The sequence below is a fragment of the Oncorhynchus tshawytscha genome, linkage group LG12 (assembly GCF_018296145.1).
Source record: "Oncorhynchus tshawytscha isolate Ot180627B linkage group LG12, Otsh_v2.0, whole genome shotgun sequence".
Taxonomy (NCBI): domain Eukaryota; kingdom Metazoa; phylum Chordata; class Actinopteri; order Salmoniformes; family Salmonidae; genus Oncorhynchus; species Oncorhynchus tshawytscha.
Window position 1 is genome coordinate 68,803,325 of NC_056440.1, and position 21,396 is coordinate 68,824,720.

General features: G+C 43.3%; 2 protein-coding genes across 6 annotated transcripts; one reads left to right on the top strand and one right to left on the bottom strand.

The window, feature by feature from the left end:
• The first annotated feature begins 332 nt into the window (after nt 1-332).
• On the top strand, nt 333-10,954 carry LOC112247037 (caprin-1-like). Of its 3 annotated transcripts, none has more exons than XM_042330984.1 (19): nt 335-532; nt 1,615-1,749; nt 2,115-2,177; nt 2,375-2,461; nt 2,584-2,822; nt 2,914-2,996; nt 3,608-3,793; nt 4,157-4,209; nt 4,315-4,398; nt 4,535-4,687; nt 4,781-4,883; nt 7,326-7,378; nt 7,497-7,607; nt 7,815-7,943; nt 8,457-8,607; nt 8,759-8,953; nt 9,049-9,161; nt 9,325-9,385; nt 10,555-10,954. In XM_042330984.1, the coding sequence occupies exons 2-19, from the start codon at nt 1,615-1,617 to the stop codon at nt 10,620-10,622; spliced, it is 2,067 nt and encodes a 688-aa protein (XP_042186918.1). In that variant the 5' UTR covers nt 335-532; the 3' UTR covers nt 10,623-10,954. The 3 variants fall into 3 exon arrangements, with proteins under 3 accessions (XP_042186919.1, XP_042186918.1, XP_024271445.2); XM_024415677.2 differs by having other exon boundaries at nt 336-532; nt 4,781-4,877; XM_042330985.1 differs by lacking the exon at nt 7,815-7,943 and having other exon boundaries at nt 333-532.
• On the bottom strand, nt 10,827-20,766 carry LOC112247038 (nucleobindin-2). Of its 3 annotated transcripts, none has more exons than XM_024415680.2 (13): nt 20,439-20,766; nt 16,538-16,678; nt 16,171-16,278; nt 15,924-16,056; nt 15,428-15,531; nt 15,133-15,318; nt 14,038-14,128; nt 13,892-13,950; nt 13,707-13,799; nt 13,483-13,572; nt 13,107-13,277; nt 12,892-12,952; nt 10,827-12,672 (listed from the first exon to the last, which is right to left on the bottom strand). In XM_024415680.2, the coding sequence occupies exons 2-13, from the start codon at nt 16,676-16,678 to the stop codon at nt 12,485-12,487; spliced, it is 1,425 nt and encodes a 474-aa protein (XP_024271448.1). In that variant the 5' UTR covers nt 20,439-20,766; the 3' UTR covers nt 10,827-12,484. The 3 variants fall into 3 exon arrangements, with proteins under 3 accessions (XP_024271448.1, XP_024271446.1, XP_024271447.1); XM_024415678.2 differs by having other exon boundaries at nt 10,827-12,675; XM_024415679.2 differs by lacking the exon at nt 20,439-20,766 and adding an exon at nt 20,159-20,343 and having other exon boundaries at nt 10,827-12,675.
• Nucleotides 20,767-21,396: the final 630 nt, after the last annotated feature.

A 21,396-nucleotide genomic window follows, 5' to 3' on the forward strand; every position in this document is an offset into this window, starting at 1 on the left:
TCCCGGGAGTCTCGCGATTTTGCGCCTCTGGGTTTAGAAACGGATATTATTTCGACGTAATCATTCGATAGAATTGCAAAGGATAATCTATTGTACTTTTCAATGCAGAGAATAATGGTTTAAATAAACTTGGGATTCAGTAAATGGCTTGCAATAAATGTGGGATTCAGTAAATGGCTTGCAATAAATGTGGGATTCAATACAACTTGCCTTGCATAAAAATGCGTACCTAAATCTGTCAAATACAGCTTCCATAAATTTATCTGCAATTAAATTGCAATGTTGAGGATAAATTCTAGTTAAATCTGTCTGTCTACCAAGATGAACTCAGGCAATTATAGGACTACCAAAGGGGCCTTGCAGCCACCCGACCCTGATCTCGTGTTTCGTTAGCATCTGCCAGCAGTATAGTTCTCGGTGAGCCCGGGGAGGCGGAACACCATTGTCGATACAAAGTAACATAAAAGCTACACGAAATATATAGAGCCAAAACTACAACGTCAGACGACGAACAAAGACAGATAGCCTTAAGGTAAGTGGATGTTGTGAGCGTCAAATTCAGAAATAATTTTGCGAGCTAGGCTAGCCTCTGACTAAAGTCGTTTCTATCTAGCATTGTCCTGTCATCCTATTGATTAAACGGAATCCAAGTTCAGTGACCACATTAGCAAGGTACATTTCAACAAACTAGTGTGATGGCTGTCGTTCATATACATGTAGTTAATCATATTTTTTCGAATCGCGTTAGCTAACTAATTAACTAACTAGCTAGTCAACTATCGATTTCTATCTCGCATCTAAGTGGTTCGCGTTGCCAGCTAGCTAACGCCGGTCTCGGTAACAATGCGAGGAGAAAAGGAAACTAGCTAACGTTAGCTAGCTAGCTAAATGTAGCCAAGCTAGCCCTGTAGCCGGGTGGGGGTTGTTCTGGGATGGGATTCAAGTTTAAGCCTAATTTGATGACCATCTGTTTTCAAATGGCATAAATGTTTTACTTGTGACGATGTGTAGGTTGCTGCATAAATAATTGTTTTGTCGGAATTAACGTTTATTTGTTGATGAGTAGCGTAGCTAGCTAACGTTAGTTTGGCAGGTAACGTTTATGCGGTTCATTGGACAATGCTCGGCTGACAGTCCCTCGACTCACAAAGGACTGGCAATTTATCCCATTTTTCCCTAATGTGCCTCGTCGGCTTTAGTTTCTTAGCTCGTTAATGGGAACAAATCTTGAAATACTAACGTTAATTATCAAGGTACTAGCTATTGAATTGTAACGCTAACGTTACTTGTCTTGAGAGTTAGCGAACGTTAGCGTTTGACAGAAATCATTAAGCAAACCGACATAATATCCAAATTCATTCATAGGTCTTTCAGTTTTTCGTCAAGGAACATTAATAAGTAGTACCCAGGGCTTATTTTTTTTAGTTATATTAAAATGTCTGTCTGACCACTTGTGGTCAACAATATAATGCCATTGTTCAGGCCTTTTGTTTACATCACCATTGGCAAACTGTTTTAATCCTCAACATATTTTAACCTTTATTGTATTCAATTACATCCTCAGTGTTTTGTGGCCTTCACTAATAATGACTACTACAAATAATTTTCTGTCAGATGCCTTCAGCAACAGTTGGCAACAATGCTGTTCAGTCCTCTAGCCCAGAGTTGGGTTCTGGAACCCAGTCTGAGGCCATGAAGCAGGTCCTGCAGGTGATAGACAAGAAGGTCCGCAACATGGAAAAGAAAAAGGTAACAATGTTTCCTTTTTTTCATCTAAGCATGCTTTCGGAAACCTCCCAAAAAGCATAGGTTGTTTCATGCTTAGTCGTTGCTTGAGACCAACTGAGGAGCAATTCTGGATGTCTCGTCTGAAAAGATTGTCTGCCTTATGACCCTGTATTGACTTTGTCTCAAAGTTGGTAACCAACATTATTATGGCTACAGACAAATTTAGTTGGTGTAATCAATCATTAACCTATGACCTTTATTTGGCGTTGGAATCACAGCACTTAATAGATGGTATATTCCTGGGTAACCTCAGTTGGTATAATTCTGCTGAAAGAATCTCAGCAGACTGTCTCGTAACCCTTATTAAATGTGCCATATTTCTATAGGGCAAGCTGGATGACTACCAGGCCAAGAAGAATAAAGGAGAACGGTTGAACCAGGATCAGCTGGTACGTACAAGACACTGGTTTGGGTTGATGTTAGCTCAGGGAACTTCAATTGTGAACCTGATTGTTTAACCTGTTGCAAATTTACTATAATATTTCATTCTTCAGCTTTCTATTTTTATACTGTGGTGTTTGTTGTTTTGATCTATGACACAGCTAACAAAATATTTCATGTTCATTCCCTCTTGTCTCGTCTGTAGGATGCCTTGACCAAGTTCCAGGAAGTAACCAACAACCTGGATTTTGCAAGGGAGTTGCAGAAGAGCTTCCTGTCTTTGGGGCAAGAGGTGAGTTCCGTCTCAAGGTTTCATTCTGGTCACTATGACCACACTCACTGTATTTATTAGGTGCTGTTTCTCAGTCACTGTGGCCATAGTGCAGTGACAACTCCTTCCCCATTTCCTTGCAGATCCAGAAGGCAGTGAAGAAGTCTGCCCGGAGGGAGCAGCTACAGCGGGAGGAGATGGAGCAGAGGCGTCTGAAGACTGTTCTGGAGCTGCAGTTCCTGCTTGACCGGCTGGGGGATGAGCAGACGAGGCAGGACCTGAAACAGCCCGCTGCAGGCTCCCCCCTGCTCACCGATGCTGACCTCACCGCACTGGACAATTTCTACAAGCTGGTGGGCCCTGAACGGGACCATGACGTCCGGTACAAACCCTTTGTTTTCTCTTTGTTTTTGACGGAGGAGTGACGCAATATGATGGTAGGCATGTTGTAAATGTCCTTCCCTGTTCTTCAGGTTGACTGACCAGTATGATGAGGCCTCCCTACACCTATGGGAACTGCTAGAGGGCAGAGACCAGGCTGTGGCAGGAACCACATGTATGTTTCTAACACTTTTTGAAGTAGCTCTCATTTTATTTACCATGTACATGTAGACTTTGGCTTGTTTTAATTAGTTACCCACACCCCCATCTGCATAATGAGTATATTGGGGCTTATCTTAGATTTTGAATAAAAGGAGCTTGAAAGGAAAGTTTGCTGAGCTGGGAGCAGTGTTATGACTAAAGCCCATCCAAGCCCTTGAAGCACAAAGGGCATGCTGGACATACAGGCCATGTTAGCAGAACATGTATAAAGGGAAGCTCTTTTCTGTGGTTGGGGTGAACTGGTTTCAGGCCAGTGGGCTTTGAGGGGTAGTGCCAGTAGTGAGCATCCACCTCCCATATTCCAGAGACAACTTTGCGGTGGATCATATGGCATTGTGGATTATAAATACTTGAGGGTTATTAAAGTGCTTCGAGCAGTGGATCTTGGCTAGGCCTAGTGCTGTGGAATGGGTCACAGCTGTGACTATACCAAGCATAGACCCGGCCTATTGACTAACTCACAAAAGTTTCTGTTACCGATTGGGACCACTAAACTGTGGTATATTTATGCATTATCAAGACATTTCTCATACGTTCTGAATATGATCTGCCCCTTTCCTATAGACAAGGCACTGAAGGAGACCCTGGACAAGGTGCTGCTGAGTGGCTATTTTGACAGAGCACAAATGCATCAGAACGGCGCGTGTGAAGAAGAAGAAGAGGAGGAGGAGGAGGAGGAGGAAGAAGAGGAGGAGCAGCAGTCTGTGGTGCATGAGTCATCTGGAAGCAGGGAGCAGCCCGCAGAACCAGGTAACCGACACAGCCATAATTTCCTGTGGGAAAAATACCTGTGTAGACCGAGAATCTTCTTGACTGAATGGGATGCATGAGATTCGAGCAGGATTGTTTTTTTTTTTTTTTGTCACTGGCTATTTGGACGTATCAGGATTGGGCGAAGGCAATGCTTAAACTGCTTCGCCTTGAGTGCTTTGGCTGAGCGTTTCCTTTTGTGAGGGTGGAGACTTTATATTGCTGTAATGCTAAATTTCTAATGCGTATTAAGACGGACGTTAATCACGCAGCTGAATAAATTACGTGAGATTTTACTTCTGGGTTAGATTTTGATGTGTGCACCTGGATGAGTGGATATTAATCAGTGTATTCCTTTTACAGAGCGAACAGTTATGCAAGAATACACAGAGGCCATTGAAGTAGAAGCCACAGAGGTGAGTTCAATCTCTACCCTGACTCTTAACTGCTGTAAAGTTCAGAATTCTCTGATTTCCCTTGTCTATTGGAATCTAATCAAGTGCTCTTATGTTTTTGTGTAGTTTGTAAACAGACAGTTCATTCCAGAAACCACATACAGCAGCACTGGCAACGACCATGTAGAGGAGTGGACAGCAGAGGTCCAGGTATGCTGCATGTCTACACCTCTCATATCATTTGTCATATTACACAGTAACAAACAGAATCTTTTAGGGTTCAACAAGTAACGCCATGGCCCAATGGTGTCATCAGCTGGGTTTAAATCTGTCCCTGTGTCTTTAGGTGGTCAATGCCCTCCAGCACCAGTCTCCTCCCCAGATGACCCCCGAGCCCCACACTGTGAACCCAGTCTCCCACACGCCTGACCCCGTGGTCCGGAAGCAGGTCGTACAGGACCTCATGGCCCAGATGCAGGGGACCTATAACTTCATGCAGGTGATGATCCTTCCAACTGCCCCCATATGGTCCTGCCTTATCGGATCCTGTTTGGTCTCTTGTTCATGCTGACCCATGTGCTTCCTCCCACAGGACTCCATGTTGGAGTTTGATGGCCATGCTCTGGACCCAGCCATCGTGTTGGCCCAGCCCATGAAGTCTGCACAGAGCGTGGTCCTGCAGCACATGGGTCAGTGTTAGTACATCATGTTCTGTTTTAACTCCCCTCTAACACCACCACTCAGAGGCTGTAGTCCTAGAGATGTTCCCTTTTACACTCACCAACAATTTATTAGGTACACCCATCTAGTACCGGATCGGATCCCCCTTGCTTCTAGAACAGCCTGAAATAATTTTGGGCGTGGATTCTACAAGGTGTCGGAGACACTGTTACTCCATTGGTATCAAGGGACCTAACGTGTGCCAGGAAAACAGTCTCCACACCAGGTCCATGGATTCATGCTACATACAGTTGAAGTCAGAAGTTTACATACACTTTAGCCAAATACATTTTTCACAATTCTTGACATTTAATCCTAGTAGAAATTCCCTGTCTTGGGTCAGTTAGGATCACCACTTTGTTTTAAGAATGTGAAATGTCAGAATAATAGTAGAGTGATTTATTTTGGCATTTGTTTATTTCATCACGTTCCCAGTGGGTCAGAAGTTTACAAACAGTCATTTGGTAACATTGCCTTTTAAACAATTTAAACTTGGGTCAAATGTTTCGGGTAGCCTTCCACACGCTTCCCACAATGAGTTGGGTGAATTTTGTCCCATTCCTCCTGACAGAGCTGGTGAAACTGAGTCAGGTTTGTAGGCCTCCTTGCTCGCACATGCCTTTTCAGGTCTGCCCACAAATGTTCTATAGGTCAGGGCTTTGTGGTGGCCACTCTAATACCTTGACTTTGTTGTCCTTAAGCCACTATGCTTGGGGGTCATTGTCCATTTGGAAGACCCATTTGCGATCAATCTTTAACTTTCTGACATGTCTTGGGATGTTGCTTCAATGTATCCACATAATTTTCCTCCCTCATGATGCCATCTATTTTGTGAAGTGCACCAGTCCCTCTTGCAGCAAAGCACCCCCACAACATGATGCTGCCACCCCCATGCTTCATGGTTTGGATGGTGTTCTTCGGCTTGCAAACCCTTTTCCTCCAAACATAACGATGGTCATTATTGCCGAACAGTTCTATTTTTGTTTCATCAGACTAGAGGACATTTCTCCTAAAAGTACAATCTTTGTCCCCATGTGCAGTTGTAAACTGTAGTCTGGCTTTTTTATGGTGTTTTTTTCCAGCATCTTCACAAGGTTCCTTTGCTGTTGTTCTGGGATTGATTTGTACTTTTCGTACCACAGTACGTTCATCTCTAGGACTCTCCTTCCTGGGCGGTATGACGGCTGCGTGGTCCCATGGTGTTTATACTTGTGTATTATTGTTTGTACAGATTATCATGTTACCTTCAGGCATTTGGACATTTCTCCCAAGTATGAACCAGACTTGTGGAGGTCTACAATTATTTTCTTTGGTCTTGGCTGGTTTCTTTTGATTTTCCCATGATGTCAAGCAAAGAGGCACTGAGTTTGAAGGTAGTCCTTGAAATACATCCACAGGTACACTTCCAATTGACTCAAATTATGTCAACTAGCCTATTAGAAGCTTCTAAAGCCATGATGACATTATCTGGAATTTTCCAAGCTGTTTAAAAGCACAGTCAACTTGGTGTATGTAAACTTCTGACCCACTGGAATTGTGAAATAATCTGTCTGTAAACAATTGTTGGAAATATTACTTGAGTCTTGCACAAAGTAGATGTCCTAACCAACTTGCTAACAAGACATTTGTGGAGTAGTTGAAAAACTAGTTTTAATGACTTCAACCTAAGTGTATGTAAACTTCCGAATTTAACTGTTAGCCAAATCTTGACGCTGCCATCAGTATGATGCAACAAGAACCGGGATTCATCTGACCAGGCAATGTATTTCCACTCCTTAATTGTTCAGTGTGATCGTGTACCCACTGGACCCGCTTCTTGTTTTTAGCCAATAGGAGTGGCCGTCTGCTGCAATGGCCCATCCGTGACAAGGACTGATGAGTTCATTCCGAGATGCCGTTCTGCACACCACTATTATACTGCAACGTTATTTGTCTGTTTGTGTTCCGCCTGTTAGCTTGCATTATTCTTGCCGTCCTACTTTGACCTCTCATCAATGAGCTGTTTTTGCACACAGGACTGCTGACTGACTGGATGTTTTTTTTGTTGAACCATTCTCGGTAAACCCTAGACACTGTCGTGCGTGAAATACCAGGAGGTCGGCAATTTCTGAGATACTGGGTCCGGCACGCCTAGCATCGACGATCAAACCACGCTCAGACTCTTAGGTCACTTATTTTGCCAATTATAAAGTTCAATCGAACAGTACCTGGATGTCTATTTGTCTGCTTTATATACCAAGCCATGACCACGTGACTCATTGTCTGTAGGAGCGATTCATTTTTGGGAATGGGGTGGTGTACCTAATAAACTGGCCGGTGAGTAGTACTGCTTATATACTCTTGAGTTTTGTCTGTTCATTTTTAGTTGCTCTAAGCAGTTTGACCAACAAACCATTTTATATTTGTCTTGTGTACAGTTCATTCAGAATCAAGACTTTCTCAATCAAGCTCAGTTCCTGAATCTACACGCGTAAGTAGCAATAATGATACTCGAACACAATTCTGCTAGTGATCCCCAAGACTCGATACCGGAGCAGACTTATTGAAAGGGCAAGGGTACTATATGAACCTTCCCTTATCCTCCCCAGGTCCCCATGGTCTCCTCCACACCTGATGGCTACTCCTCCACAGCGCCCCTCTACCAGCCCTCCCACACAGCAGAGCCCCGGCCACAGACAGACGGCACCGACCACATCCAGGTATACCCTCCCTCCCCAAGGTGCCCTCTACTCCACCCTCCTCTACCCCCCTGACTGGGTGGGTGGTGGAGCTTCTCTATGCTTGGCTGTTATTGGGCAGTGTGAGAGATGGTTAACACTCATCCTACCTGCCTGTCCTGAAGTGTCTGTGAAAACCATTGAAGTATGTGACGTCTGTCTCCCCGCCCCGCCCCCTCCCTAAACCAGGCCTCGATGTCCCTGTCGTCTGAGCAGTCCCCCGCCCCGTCCTCCTTGCCCTCTGCCTTCCCGCCCGTCTCCACCCCCCACAGCGGCGGCATCAATGTCAACGCAGCACCATTCCAGTCCATGCAAGCGGTAGGCTTTGTTAATGGAGGACTTATAACTGACATCGCTTCACTTGAACAAAACCGTCATATAACCCACTTAACTCTAATCACTTACCACACGTTGATGGTACCACAAGTCTTAGGACAGGAAAAATAGAAGTGGTACACACTGGCACACAACAGTAATACCAGATTTACTTTGCAAGGATAATGAGAACTGATTGGGACATCAACTGAATTAATAAGTATAATTCCAGTGTTGGCCTACATTTCTCAAAACCAAGCTTCATCCCATTACCATCCCCCTCCCCCATCTGTCAGAGCAGAACAGAATGCTCTTGTCTGCCCCATGTCTACATAAAGATTTATAATCAACTCTAAGCTGATTAACTTTATTTAGCGAACCTTGGACAGTATGTAGAGTATGCTCAATAATCAGACTAGAGTCTGTTAGTGGTGATTTGCTGTTGTCTGCGAGTCTTGTGTGGGTATCTGACACCTCTAAATGAAAGCTTTTCTCTGGTTGTATTGTGTCCCTAAGGTGTTCAACCTGAACGCCCCCGTGCCCCCCACTAACGAAGCAGACAGTCTGAAGCAGAACCAGTTCCCCAGCGGCTACGGCCAGGGCTTCAGCAGCCAGGCGGAGCACTCCGTGGAGGAGCCTGACATCCAGCAGGACACTCTACAGTCCGGTGAGAGGGGGACTGGGGTGGCTGTTGGGGCTGAGGATGTGACTTAGACAAGTGGAGTCTGAGGACCAGTAGATCTTGGGTCTGAAGACTTTGGTCTAAGGGCATGATCAGAAAGGTCAAATGTTGTTAATGACTCTTACGCTGTTCTCAGCTGTAGGAGGCTTCCACACCCAAGACCAAGTGATGTCAGCGGCAGCGGGCCACCAGGTGCAGTCGTCCCAGGGGCCAGGCTTTGGGCGGCAAGGCCAGTCCTTCTATAACAGCAGGGGGGGTGTGTCTCGCGGAGGCCCTAGGAACCCCCGGGGCATGATCAATGGATACCGAGGATCGTCTAACGGCTTCAGAGGTATGAGATCCAGCTAATTTACTGTAAGAGACCTACTTTGATACAGGAGTGATTTTTATTGTGGTGTTAACAGGATAAATGTTTGTCTTCCTCAGGAGGGTATGATGGCTATCGCCCTCCCTTCTCGAACACTCCAAACAATGGTTATGGGCAACAGGCCCAGTTCAGCACGGCGTCCCGGGACTACCCCAACAGCACCTACCAGCGGGTAAGGAAGGACATAGCCAACCATTAGGTCCTAGTGACTAGAAGACACTTGACCCTTGTGTTAGGGTTGCATTAGTTCCAATAAAAGGGATTCTGTGAGTTGTTGTCCCAGATACTGTCATGAAGGTGCTGTATAAGTCTTTCTGAATGACCTGTTTCTACAGGAGGGATATCAGCCAGGCTACAAGCGGGGAGCAGTCCAGGGACCTCGGGGTTGCTCTCGAGGTAATGCTCAAGCAATGCGATCCTAAAGCGCTTGTCAACTTCCACCACATTGAACATTCAGATATGAATGTGTTTGCCCCAGCTCACTTTTATAAATCTTTTTTTGTTTTGGTTCTCATCTATCTTCACGTTTCTCCTGGCCTATTTATCAGAGTAAGCCTGCTTTGGTATGTCTAAGATACTTTTGTTTTAACACGTGTAAAACTGAAATCCACAGCATTTAGATTTATCAGCAAGTCTGTGTTCGAAACAACAAATAGATATTCCTGTAAACTTGAAAGATTTCATTAATTTATTTTTTTGTACAAAATAAATGCAAAAAACCCCTGCAACTGTCAGTCCAATCCATGAGAATCTTTTATATTTTCTGTCACTGCCCAGCCCTGTCAACCACTTTTCCCCTCTGCTTTTGGTTCTCATAGCATTACTTGTTTGTTTTTTCTGTCTCTCACCATCTCTTTGTAAGCCGATGTTACTCCTTGGGAGACTGTTTTCAATAAAGATGTGTTGTATAACCTGCTGTCTGCTGCTTGTTTCTTTTTGTTGATCCCTGCTGCTCTGTGGTGCCACCATAGCCTTATCTGCCTCTGCTGACATTAAGAGTGGGTTAGAGGATTTTGGTTATGCTTTGCTGAAAGGACTTCACTCTGCTTCTGTCTCCCTCACCTGCTGTGCCCTGCCTTCTGTATTTTGTCATAGGAGCATACATATATTGTGTGCTATTAACATGCTTAAACATTCATGAAACATGTCACTGAGTTTCAAAGTAAACCTGTGGTGTTATTTGTAAATCCTAGGGCAACAGGTGTACCCCCCTTTGGTTCCATATGGCAAAATACATACTATTCTGTATGACCTGGATAAAAGCTTTCAAAGCTCTTATTTAGATTTACAGGGAATGCCACTGTGTATGTAACTGAATTGACATGAAGGCAGCTATTACCTTTAACGTTTTCAGGATTCCATTTTGTAATGGGTGTATTAGTTTGCTCGTAACAGTCAATTGTCTCCCTATTTGAGTTGATCTCTCTTTCTTGGCAGGTGCACACTAGTAATTAATAGAATGTGGATGAGGTTTTTTAATTGTACTCCATTCCCAGACTTAACCCAGAATAAGGGTGACAGGCTGGCCTCAGCTGACTGACTTTCTGTCTGCTTGGCGGTTACAGGCCGGGGGGGACTGTTCAAGCCCAGCCGAGGGATGGTGACCCAAATGGTAGGACATCAAGCCAATTAGTCTTGGATACCAACAACTCTTCTACTCTCCACCTAGGGCAACCTTAAACATCACCTCTACACTCCTGGACCATCCTTCCCCTGATCTGACTATTCCTCTCCATATCAACCTCTAGGTTGATTTGGTGAAGCCATACGTCCCACCCTTAGCTCTCCTACAATCATATGCTATTGCATAGCCTTAAACTGATCAAGCTGGAACGTGTGCCTTTGCTGTTGGACTGTTTATTTGGGTCTGCTTAGTAGGCAATCATTTACAAAAAGTGGCTGGGGCTAGTAACAGGCTTTGGAAGCATGACACGAAAGAACAATATGTTGACTGCGGTCATACCACACAAGGAAATGTTTTGTCTCAATGTGAAGACTGTTTATACTGTACATTGTATTGCCATGGCATGTTTGGGAGTAAAGTCTGCACAAATGTGTAGTCTAAGCAGGTTGTAGGTCTGACTGAATGACTTACCCAAAATGAAGATTTGAGTGTACATTTTGCTCTGGCCATATATGGTAGCTGATAGTGATGCACTGAATAAATGCACTGTTCTGTAAATTTGCATTTGTCACTTCATATCTGCTCGGTCCAAAAACATCATTGGTTGGAACTGATGTCAACTTCACATGTAAGAGTTTCACTTTGAGTTGTGAACACTAGCTATAAAGAAAATCACTTGTCTACAGCAATATTGATGTTTTCTTGTGCAATTGGTCATCTGAAAATTAAACTAATCTTTTGTACAAATTAGGCACACCTCTGTATGGTGCAATATAAGAGCATTTGCCCTAGCCAGTAGAATTGGGTAAAAGTAAAACAAAAAGGCCCATTAAAAGACACTCTGGGGGTGATGGGCTGAGTAAAAAAGGTAGACCTCATTGCCTGGTAACGGGCTGTTCAGTATTAATACATGTACTGGCCTTGGCCAAGACACACCTACAGGTCATTAGGAACAGTAGCCTCAGTCAAGCACAAACTTGAAAACAAGACGTGATTACCTATAATCTCTACAGAAATAACCAGATCATCAACTGACTTACATTTGCACATCAATTAAGATAATCCAAAAAGCTGGCTATAGTATAAGTACCACAAAATAAGACTGCAATCCACTCAGGATTCCCATGATTAGTGCCCATAATAGCCAACATTAGCATACATTGCTGTTATCAGACTTGTGGAATTGAAATAAAGTGGTGGCCAAGCTAATGCCATGTAATACACAGGAATGAACCCATACAAAAAAGTATTTTATATTATATTCTGTTCCATGAGACAGTTGTCTTTACTGTTCATAATGCTCCCAATGCCATTTTCAGTGCCTTTTGAAATGGAGCCTTTTCAGGAATCCGTACATTTCACAACATTACCATTATTCAGGTGAAGTGACCTGACAATTATTAGGCCTAATTGTCATATCACACAGCACTAATTAAAAACAATGTTCCAAAATATATAGACATTGACACTACCAAAACCATTCCACCAAAGCTCTGCATTTTAAGTAATGATCAATTATGACCAATCCATACATCACATACCGCATATGCACTCTATAACACAAATTCCCTGACTGCAAACGTATAAAACATTTCTAGGCCTTGGAGGCTCAAATTGAAATCCACAAGTGGGCAGAGATACTGTAAACGCCTGTGTTCTCCAGCTGGTTTTCAGTTAACTCTTTCAGGATAACGGGATACACATGCCCATATGGAGGGACCTCTGCACACTGGACTGGAGGTATATAAGTACTGTAAAGGTCTGTGGGTGGGGGGCCATGGAGCCAGAGGTGTTGTCTATAGAGTTTTATCTGGCAGCTGGGGTTGAGTGGGTTGGTTTTGATGGGGGCCTTATGGTAAGTAATGTTGGCCCTATGGCACTGCCTGATGGCCTGGGGGCAGATCTTGGAGTCGTGGTTGGGACAAATCCTGGGTGTTGTGGGGTATTTGGTTCTGGAGGTGGTTGTCTTGCTTCATACCCGGGTGGTTTTGGGACATATCTTGGTGGCCCAGGGGCAAAGGATGGTACTCTCCTTGTGGCTCTGGGATAGCATTCCCTTCTACTGAAAAATAGAGTAGTTTTGAATACAGTTCATTTTTTACATCTTTAAAAATATATTTTTATCCCTTTTTTGTGATATCCAATGGGTAATTACAGTCTTGTCCCATCGCTGAATTTTCACATCTTGAGATCCATTTTCCATAGTCACCACTACATTTGGAAAAATACACGGCACACCAGTAAAGAGAAAATGGAATTGGGGTAAACTATCACTTACCATGAACCTCTGGAGGGGGCTCAACTTTCTGGGTTTTCAACCGTTCCATGTGTTCTACTGCCTGAAACACCACAGACAAACAGAGATAAGCAGATTAATGGTTGTAGGTAAGTATGTCAGCTCATGTCAAAAATAACAATACCACACAAAAGAAGTGCATTACAGTAATAGAGAACCTGTTGGTTGTGTCTGTTCTACCACTGCCGACTCTGTACCTGCTGAAGCTCTACTTTCTGTGAGTTGAGCTGTTCCTGTTGCCTCTCCAACTCATCCCTCTGTTTCTGGAGGTCTGATGCTTTCTGGCTGAGGTCCTCTTCCTGCTGGGCCAGGTGCTCCTCAAACTCCCTCATCTCCTCGTCTGTGTAGGCCTGGTTCTGCTCTAAGGTCTAACAAAGGAGGACGTGTCAGTTCATACCCTTCTACCTCTCCTTATTGATTTGAAAAGCAACATAATTACAGTGTGGTTGAATGTAGGAGTGTTTAGAGATATGGTTTTTGTTACTCTTGCCGTTTCATAATAATGAGTTATAATGTTGAAGTATAAAAAGTAGACCAGTATGAATGAGAGTTAAATAAATATGGCTACCACACCTCCCAACTATCTGGTTCCAGGAATTCCTTTTTCTTTGTGGCAATCAGGAACTCTTCTAAGGAGACCAGTCGGTCTTTGTTGGTGTCCACCTGTGAACAGTGAGAGATCAATCACCATGTGAACTATTTATTTCATTATATCAACGAAACCATTCTCTAACTTTCAGTGATAGCAATCCATGGGAATATAGTATGCAAGATTCACGGCCGGGACAACAGTATACCTCGTTCATGACATGCTCTCTCATACGCAGGCGCTCCTCCTCCATCTCCACCATATCGTCCTCTTCATTGGTAGGATCATAGATCTTCTCCAGCTGAGTCCACAGAATATACCGTTATCTATACATGCACACGTTTCATTATCATTTCAGGTGAGACATAAAAAAAAAATAGGACAAATCTTTACCTCCTTCGTAAACAATGCCTCCAATTCCTGCTCATCGAAGAAGCCATCTCCATTGGAATCTGACAATTCAAAACGCAAGAATGTTGAGGAACTCTGAGATGGATGTCCCTGACCCCCGCCTGTGATGTCTATTGATGAGGACTTACCATGCAGCTTGAAAAAGGTCTTGGGGTCAAAATCTTCAGGGTCAAGACCATCTGCTTCCTCCCACACCTCTTTGAACTGATTCTGGCTGCCCTGCACAGAAAGAAATGTTAGTGCCCTATTAGAAATAAATCTCTCACTTGAGCTAAATCATTAAGTATGGGGAAGGTCTAGAGCAGAAATGGGCAACTGGCGTCCCCCTTTTGTAGGCCCGCAGATCAATTCCCCCCCTCAAAAAAGAAAATATATATATACACAGTATAAGCATACTGAGTGTACAAAATATTAGGAACATATTCCTAATATGGAGTTCCACCCCCTTTTGCCCTTAGAACAGCCTCAATTCATTAGGGCATGGACTACAAGGTGTCGACAGCATTCCACAGGGATGCTGGCCCATGTTGACTCCAATGCTTCCCACACTTGTGTCAAGTTGGCTGGATGTCCTTTGGATGGTGGACCATTTTTGATACACACAGGAAACTGTTGAGCGTGAAAAACCCAGCAGCGTTGCAGTTCTTGACACAAACCGGTGCGCCTGGCATCTACTACCATACCTCGTTCAAAAGGCACTGAAATCCTTTTTCTTTCCCATTCACCTTCTGAATGGCACACATACACAATGCATGTCTCAATTGTCTCAAGGCTTAAAAATCATTATTTAACCTGTCTCCTCCCCTTCATCTACACTGAAGTGGATTTAACAGGTAACATCAATAAGGGATCATAGCTTTCACCTGGTCAGTGCATGTCATGGAAAGAGCAGGTGTCAATGTTTTCTACAGTCAGTTATTTAGGAACTCATTTGGAGTCTCAACTTACTGCTGGGATTTAGAATTGTAGAATACACAAGATCCCATTTTGAAATGTGGTTGTGAATCAGCAATTTTTCTCTTATGTCAGGTAAACATTTTTAGATACAGACCCTCGAGCCACTGTGGCCCCTCATGATGAGTTCAGATTTTTTGTGGCCCCCACCACCCCCCATCAAACTTGCCCATCCATGGTCTAGAGACTGGCTAGACCATATGTGAGCACAAACAGATTGAGCTCTGAAACACACAGATAACATAGCATCCAAGTGCAGTTGGACTTACTGGATGGTTGACTTTGGGATGGTCTGCATGTTTCTTCTTCATCTCCTCGTAATGTTCTTCCTCCTTCTTCCTCCCTTCATCGTCTAGACTCTTGAGGTGTTCCCTTCGCTCATGGTCTTTCGTCATCTCGTACTTCTTGAACTCCTCATGGCGCTCCTTGTCATAGTTCTCCAGATCGTTTGTGGCCTTGTGGTCAAATGAAGGATGAGAGTTAAAATGTCTTGAAGAGAAGAGGACTACAGGTAATTTAGTAAGCTACTGTATGCATGTACCATGTATTCTACATTATATTTACTGATTTGATGAGTCTGTCCAGATCCTCCACTTCAAAGGTGTGAGGATTCATGTGGTTCAGGTACTCAAACTGTTTCAGCAGAGCTTGGTGGTCTACTGCCATATCTGTGAGTGAGGTATAACAGTCATAACACAATACGAAATTTGATGACCTGACATTGGAACTGTAATAGTTATCCAGTGCGGCAGGGTGCGTTGGTAAAAGCTCACCCTGTGTGCATCTATACTAGCCTGTAATCCTGCCAATTAGTGGTTTAAGTGAGACGTTACTGTTGTCTGCAATACTCTGCTATCACTATTGTGATTCGAAACAGAGATTTTCAGAAGCATGTTTCACAAGTAAGTAGGTGACTCAACACTGACATTAATCACATCCTCCTGAGTCCTTTCCCTCAAAAATGTACTTCTTAGTCACTTGCCCACACGCCGTAGTGTTTCTAGATGGTAACAGTACAGCACTTAAGGCATATTAATGGTCTTTTCACTGGGCAGCATACCGTTCCCTCCTTCGATGTCTTGCTTGGCTTTGATCAGTGTCCGTAGCCGGCTAACCTCCTGCCTTTTTAGCTCGTCCAGTTGTGTCCTTACATGGTGGCTGACAAAGTCCAGCTCTTTGGCCAGCTTCCCCATCTGTAGGAAACGTGATGTAATGATTATCATACTGCTGTTGTTTTGCATTTTTCATGACTAATGACTCGAGAGAGAGTAAGAACGACAAGAATGAGCAGGACACAGTTAGAATACCTTGATGTCCTCCATATCTGTGTTATGGAGCTTCTCTCTGAAATGCTGGTCTTTTTCCAGAAAATCAATGACTTCCCTGAGATAACGGTCATAGTGGAGTCCAGTGTCCTGTTACATGAAATAAAGTAGTAAGTTGTAGTAGTATGCATAACATGCATACTAGCTCATGCATCATTCCGTAGACCTTCAGTTCAGTCTGTATACATTACAATTCAATAAATTATGTTAGAGAATATAGCTGGTATAACTGCTCTGAGCTTGTACTGGTAGCACAAATGACTGCTTTTTTCATGGCTGTTAGGGCTGCTCTGCCTGCCATGTTTCTCCACCTTGCTTGCTTGGTATGTAATCCTTCACCAACTCTTACCACACTTGGTGGTGGCTCTGAGGCTTTGTCCTCCGGCTGGTTCACCTTGGTCTTGTCCAGACTGATGGGCACTGCCTCCAGGCAGAGCAGATGTACCAGAAGCACAAGGCAGCTGGTGTGGAATACCTGGCTCCAAGACATCTGGAGACACAAGACGCACTTAGACACAACAACACATGACAAGCATCACTTCAACCAGAGATGATAGAAAACACCTGTCTCTGCCCCAAATTAAGTGGCTGTGCCCCAACCATAGAGAAAGACAGAGGACTATTCTTTGTATCTATCCCATTGTGTCCTCTGAACACACGGGCTTGTCCATTTTGAAGTAGTCCATTTTCTTCTACTACTACTTCTATGAGTTGGTAAACAAACTGAAAGGGGGCATACTGCCACCTGGAGTATGTTCTTGGGAAAAAAAGACAGTTCCGGTCTGCTTACTAGTTTATTTAGCAGACAAGATTTGCTTTCAACTCCATGGCATTATTTTATAGTATGAAGAATACAATTGAACAAAGCTGAATGCGCACATGCGGCTATTCTGTGTTGAGCGGTTAACAAAGAAATAGCTACTCCTATATGCTTAGAGTTATTAATGTAATTTTAGTTCTACAAACGTTGGGCTATATGTTTTGATTTTTAATACGATACGACTAATGATGATTTGAAAGAAGTCGCTTGAAAGGCATGATCTCTGCTTTGTTTTTTGCACAGGCTTTACAGACTACATCAGTCACTCATTCACAATTTGACAAGTACTTGATAATACCTAGAATGTTACGGCGGCATCCCCTTTGCGGCCAGTGGCCGTTGTGCCCTACTACGTTGTGCGCTCCGAATCACCCCTCACTCACATGGCTCTCCATTATGTGATCGGGTCTTTCTCACAGGCTACAAGTGAAGACAGACACATCGGGGATGCAATGGCACGCGTCCTTATCCAATTCCGAGGTGCATATTGAAGATATTGGAAGAATTGCCCACATTTACTTTGTCAGCCAACAAGATGAGTAGGCTTAAAGAAAGCAAAAGTACTAGCCTATGTCAATCTACTATCCCCCATAGTATCCCCCATTTTTATAGTGAACATTATCCTCCCCAAACTTCAAACTCACATGCTGCTTATGTATGCCAGTTAGGCTCTACACCCCTTGTAAAGCAGATTGTGTTTAATTTTAAGAATTTTTTGGGACACTTTAGTTGTGATACAAACCTTATCAAAACATATAGGCCTATGGGCTAGGCTACATAAGGTGTGCAACTATGATTTGAAAAAGTTGCAAAAAAAGGCATTGTTTCCTATGCTGAGCATCATTCACAAGTGATATTATAGAATTCACAAGTGATAGGCTAATATTGTCATCCAGCAGACTATCCTTGATTTAATATTGTCTTTACATATACTAAATAATATATATGTGTGAAATTTGTTTTGATTTAGAATGGACTATTATCATGCACCTGTATCAAAACAAAGCCAAGACAACGCTTGGCTTGGAGACAAGTCTCTGAATGTCCTTGAATGGCCCGGCCAGAGCCCGGAACTGAACCTGATCGAACATCTCTGGAGAGACCTGAAAATAGCTGTGCAGCCATGCTCTCCATCCAACCTGGCAGAGCTTGAGAGGATCTGCGGAAAATAATTGGAGGAACTCCCCAAATATAGGTGTGCCAAGCTTGAAGCGTCATACCCAAGAAGACTTGAGGCTGTAATCGCATCCAAAGATGCTTCAACAAAGTACTGAGTAAAGGGTAAGATGACTTATGTAAATGTGATATTTCAGCTTTTTATTTTCAATAATTTGCAAAAGCCTGTTTTTGCTTTGTCATTATGGGGTATTGTGTGTCGATTGAGGGGGGGGTAATGTAGGCTGTAATGTAACAAAGTGTGGAAAAGATGAAGGGGTCTGAATAATTTCCAAATGCACTGTATTTATACTGTAGCTAAGAAAGTAATACTAAGTGTATGTTGTGTAGTAAGCTGTTAGTAGCCCATGTGCCTCGCACTAATAATTTGGTCCCTTTCCCCCTCATAACTTAGACTACTGTTCTGACTTGGTGGTGCACATGTAGCGTATTGCCTGTTTTAGAGAAATGCAATCAAATATTGTACTGCTTATATGCTCATTTTACTTATCCTACGGTTCTGACTTGGTGTACAGGGAGAATACGGTAAGAACAGCCCATGTTCTGAATTTGGTCGCTGTACATTTTTTTTTAAAGTGCTGAACAAATACTTATATTGACTTTGTCCGTCCTAGCTCGCTAATTAATGTCTTAATCGAAATTACGGATTGCCTCTTATCCGCTCTTCGGTTCCCTTATGCCATAGTTTGTACATCTCAATTGTCAGTAGAAACCACATTTGTGTAAGCAAGTCAGCTATATCAGCTATGTTTTTTTAAAGGCAGTAAATGAGGCTGAATGAACTGTTTCACTGCCAGACAAGGCTCCGCTGATAGCCAGGTGTGGTAAGGATTCACTACATAGTGCTGAAAAGAAACTCTGCTGTTGGGACAGCTTTATGTAGGCCCTAATAGTTAGTGGGAAATGTTTGTCACCGTTATAGTGCAATTACTGTATTGTTTAGTGTTGTTGTAGTGGCTTTGCTGGCATACATCCCAAAAATATTGGGGGAGTTTGCCCCACCAAGATTTAGATGCTAAAATCGCCACTGCTATTTCACCACCCCATTAACTATTTTGCAGTAAAATCTCTGCAGCTGCCACCTACACATTAAAAACCCACTACCCGATTCCACTACTTTAGACCCTATCTGTTCCTGCACCATGCCAAAAACCTGGGAGGATGGGACACTGCCCCTCAACACACCCTGTAACTCTTCTGAAGTCAAATCTCCTAAACCCAAATACTTCTCTGCAGCTGCCACAACAAAATCTATTTTCTGTGATTTACATTCCATTTCTGCAGTACAGTTGATAACCATTGCTATGAACGCTAAGAAGCCAACCTTACTAAAGCATAACTCACTCCTTGCCCTATCCTTCTGTGGCACAAATCTACTACTCACTGAGACCCTCTCAGGATCCCTCAACCATCCAGCACTACACTGACCACTTCAACCCGCCTCTTTCGCACCGGACACTTTCGGTCCCCAGCAACATGAGCACCCCTACCTACAGTTGACAACTTTATCCACCGAAACTACACAGTCCTCTGACCCAAGCCCTCCTGCACACTTCCCACATCTTGGAATCTCCCTCCTACACACTGCTGCAACATGACAATAAACGTTGAACCTAAAACAGTTCAGTGGATTCTGCACAAAAGTTCTAACAGGATAACTGATATATCGTAACATGACTTTGTCTTGTATAGGCTCTGACTCAAAATGACTTCTGTTTCACCACGCTCCCCACCAGGTCATCTGCTCTAGCTATCTCCATGGCCCCAACCCCATATGTTTCCTGTCCACTGCCGACGTGTCTGCCATCGATAGCTAACTAGCTACCTGCTAGCAGCTAACTAGTTACGCTATTGATAACATCTTAGCTAGGACGTGATACGTGTCATCTAACTAACTTGCGTTCTACAATTTAAATCATCAGCGGTTCAATAGCTATTCGTCTAGCTAACGTTACACTTTACATGCAGACTTACTGCGGCCAATACGATAGCGTAGCTAGTAGTGATGATGCTGGCTGGCTAGCTAACAGTTAGCTGGTAGATGGCAAGCTAATCTAATGACAGTTAGCTTGAAGCTAATTATGAGGTTTTCATTTCCACCCCAAGCTAGCTACTTAGCTAAATAACAGTGATGCGGGGTCTTGTGTTGACCACATCGAGAAGTTGCGGTATCTGTCTTATTGGAGTCTGGTTACCTATCTCATTAACAAAATAACAATAGCTTCAAAACAATTCATGTCACAGCGGGACTTACTTTTTGATCGGAATCCGTCAAACGGTCGTTACTACAGTCACAAAGTCGTAAACCCCGCCTATTTCTAAAATGTCTCTTCTTAAAATGAGATTTTAAACCTAACTTTAACCACAGGGCTAACCGTACGCCTAACCTTACATTAACACCAATTATGTTTTCATTAATCTTTACATTATAGCCAATTTTGACTTTGTGGCTGTGCTATCTAGTGGAAACCCTGTCAAGCTAATTTAGCTAGCTAACTAGTCTCCTCCCGAGCTGATCATTTATCCTCGTTCCCTCCTTGATGCCAGCAGGCGTTTGTTTACAGTGTCAGATAGCAAGTGAATGAAATCCTACATTGACAACATGGCATGCCAGCTAAATTGGGTAGTTGCCATTGGATAAAATGTTCCCTTCCTACTTTCTGAAGGCGCGCATAGTTATTCTATTAGGCCACACACACTGTCAGTCAAATTATTGAGGATATACTATGCTATCAAGGTAGGTTGCACTGAATCGTACGTGGCGTTTATAATTTGGAGGTGGGTGTTCGCTGATCCTGGATCAGTGTAGCTTTCTTGCCATGATATCAAAGACAGTACAGGAGGTTGGTGGCACCTTTATGGGGAGGACGGGTGCGTGGTAATGGCTTGAGCAGAATAATTGGATTTCCATGTGTTTGATACCATTCAATTTGCTCCGTTCCAGACATTATTATGAGCCGTCCTCCCCTCAGCGGTGGATATGGTATGTGAAGACATTTAGGTAGGGAGATCAGATCCCAGGTCATTTCATTGCTTCATTTTTGACTTTGTCATTCTTACATAGCTAGTTAAATTAAACATACTTTATTTTCAATAGGGTGAAGGATAAAGCATACTTTTTTGAGTTGGTTTAATGTGATTGCTTGGACTATTGAGAAAATTGATGAGCAGCTTTCTGCAGGGTTGTTGTATGAGTGAACATTATTGAGCTA

Coding starts and splice junctions, on each gene's coding strand:
- LOC112247037 (XM_042330984.1), top strand. CDS start 1,615: ATGCCTTCAGCAACAGTTGGCAACAATGCTGTTCAGTCCTCTAGCCCA. Junction 2,823..2,913: donor GAACGGGACCATGACGTCCG/GTACAAACCCTT, acceptor CCTGTTCTTCAG/GTTGACTGACCAGTATGATG. Junction 4,688..4,780: donor GGACCTATAACTTCATGCAG/GTGATGATCCTT, acceptor TTCCTCCCACAG/GACTCCATGTTGGAGTTTGA.
- LOC112247038 (XM_024415678.2), bottom strand. CDS start 16,678: ATGTCTTGGAGCCAGGTATTCCACACCAGCTGCCTTGTGCTTCTGGTA. Junction 15,319..15,427: donor TGGACAGACTCATCAAATCA/GTAAATATAATG, acceptor TTTGACCACAAG/GCCACAAACGATCTGGAGAA. Junction 12,676..12,891: donor GCCCCCTCCAGAGGTTCATG/GTAAGTGATAGT, acceptor TCTATTTTTCAG/TAGAAGGGAATGCTATCCCA.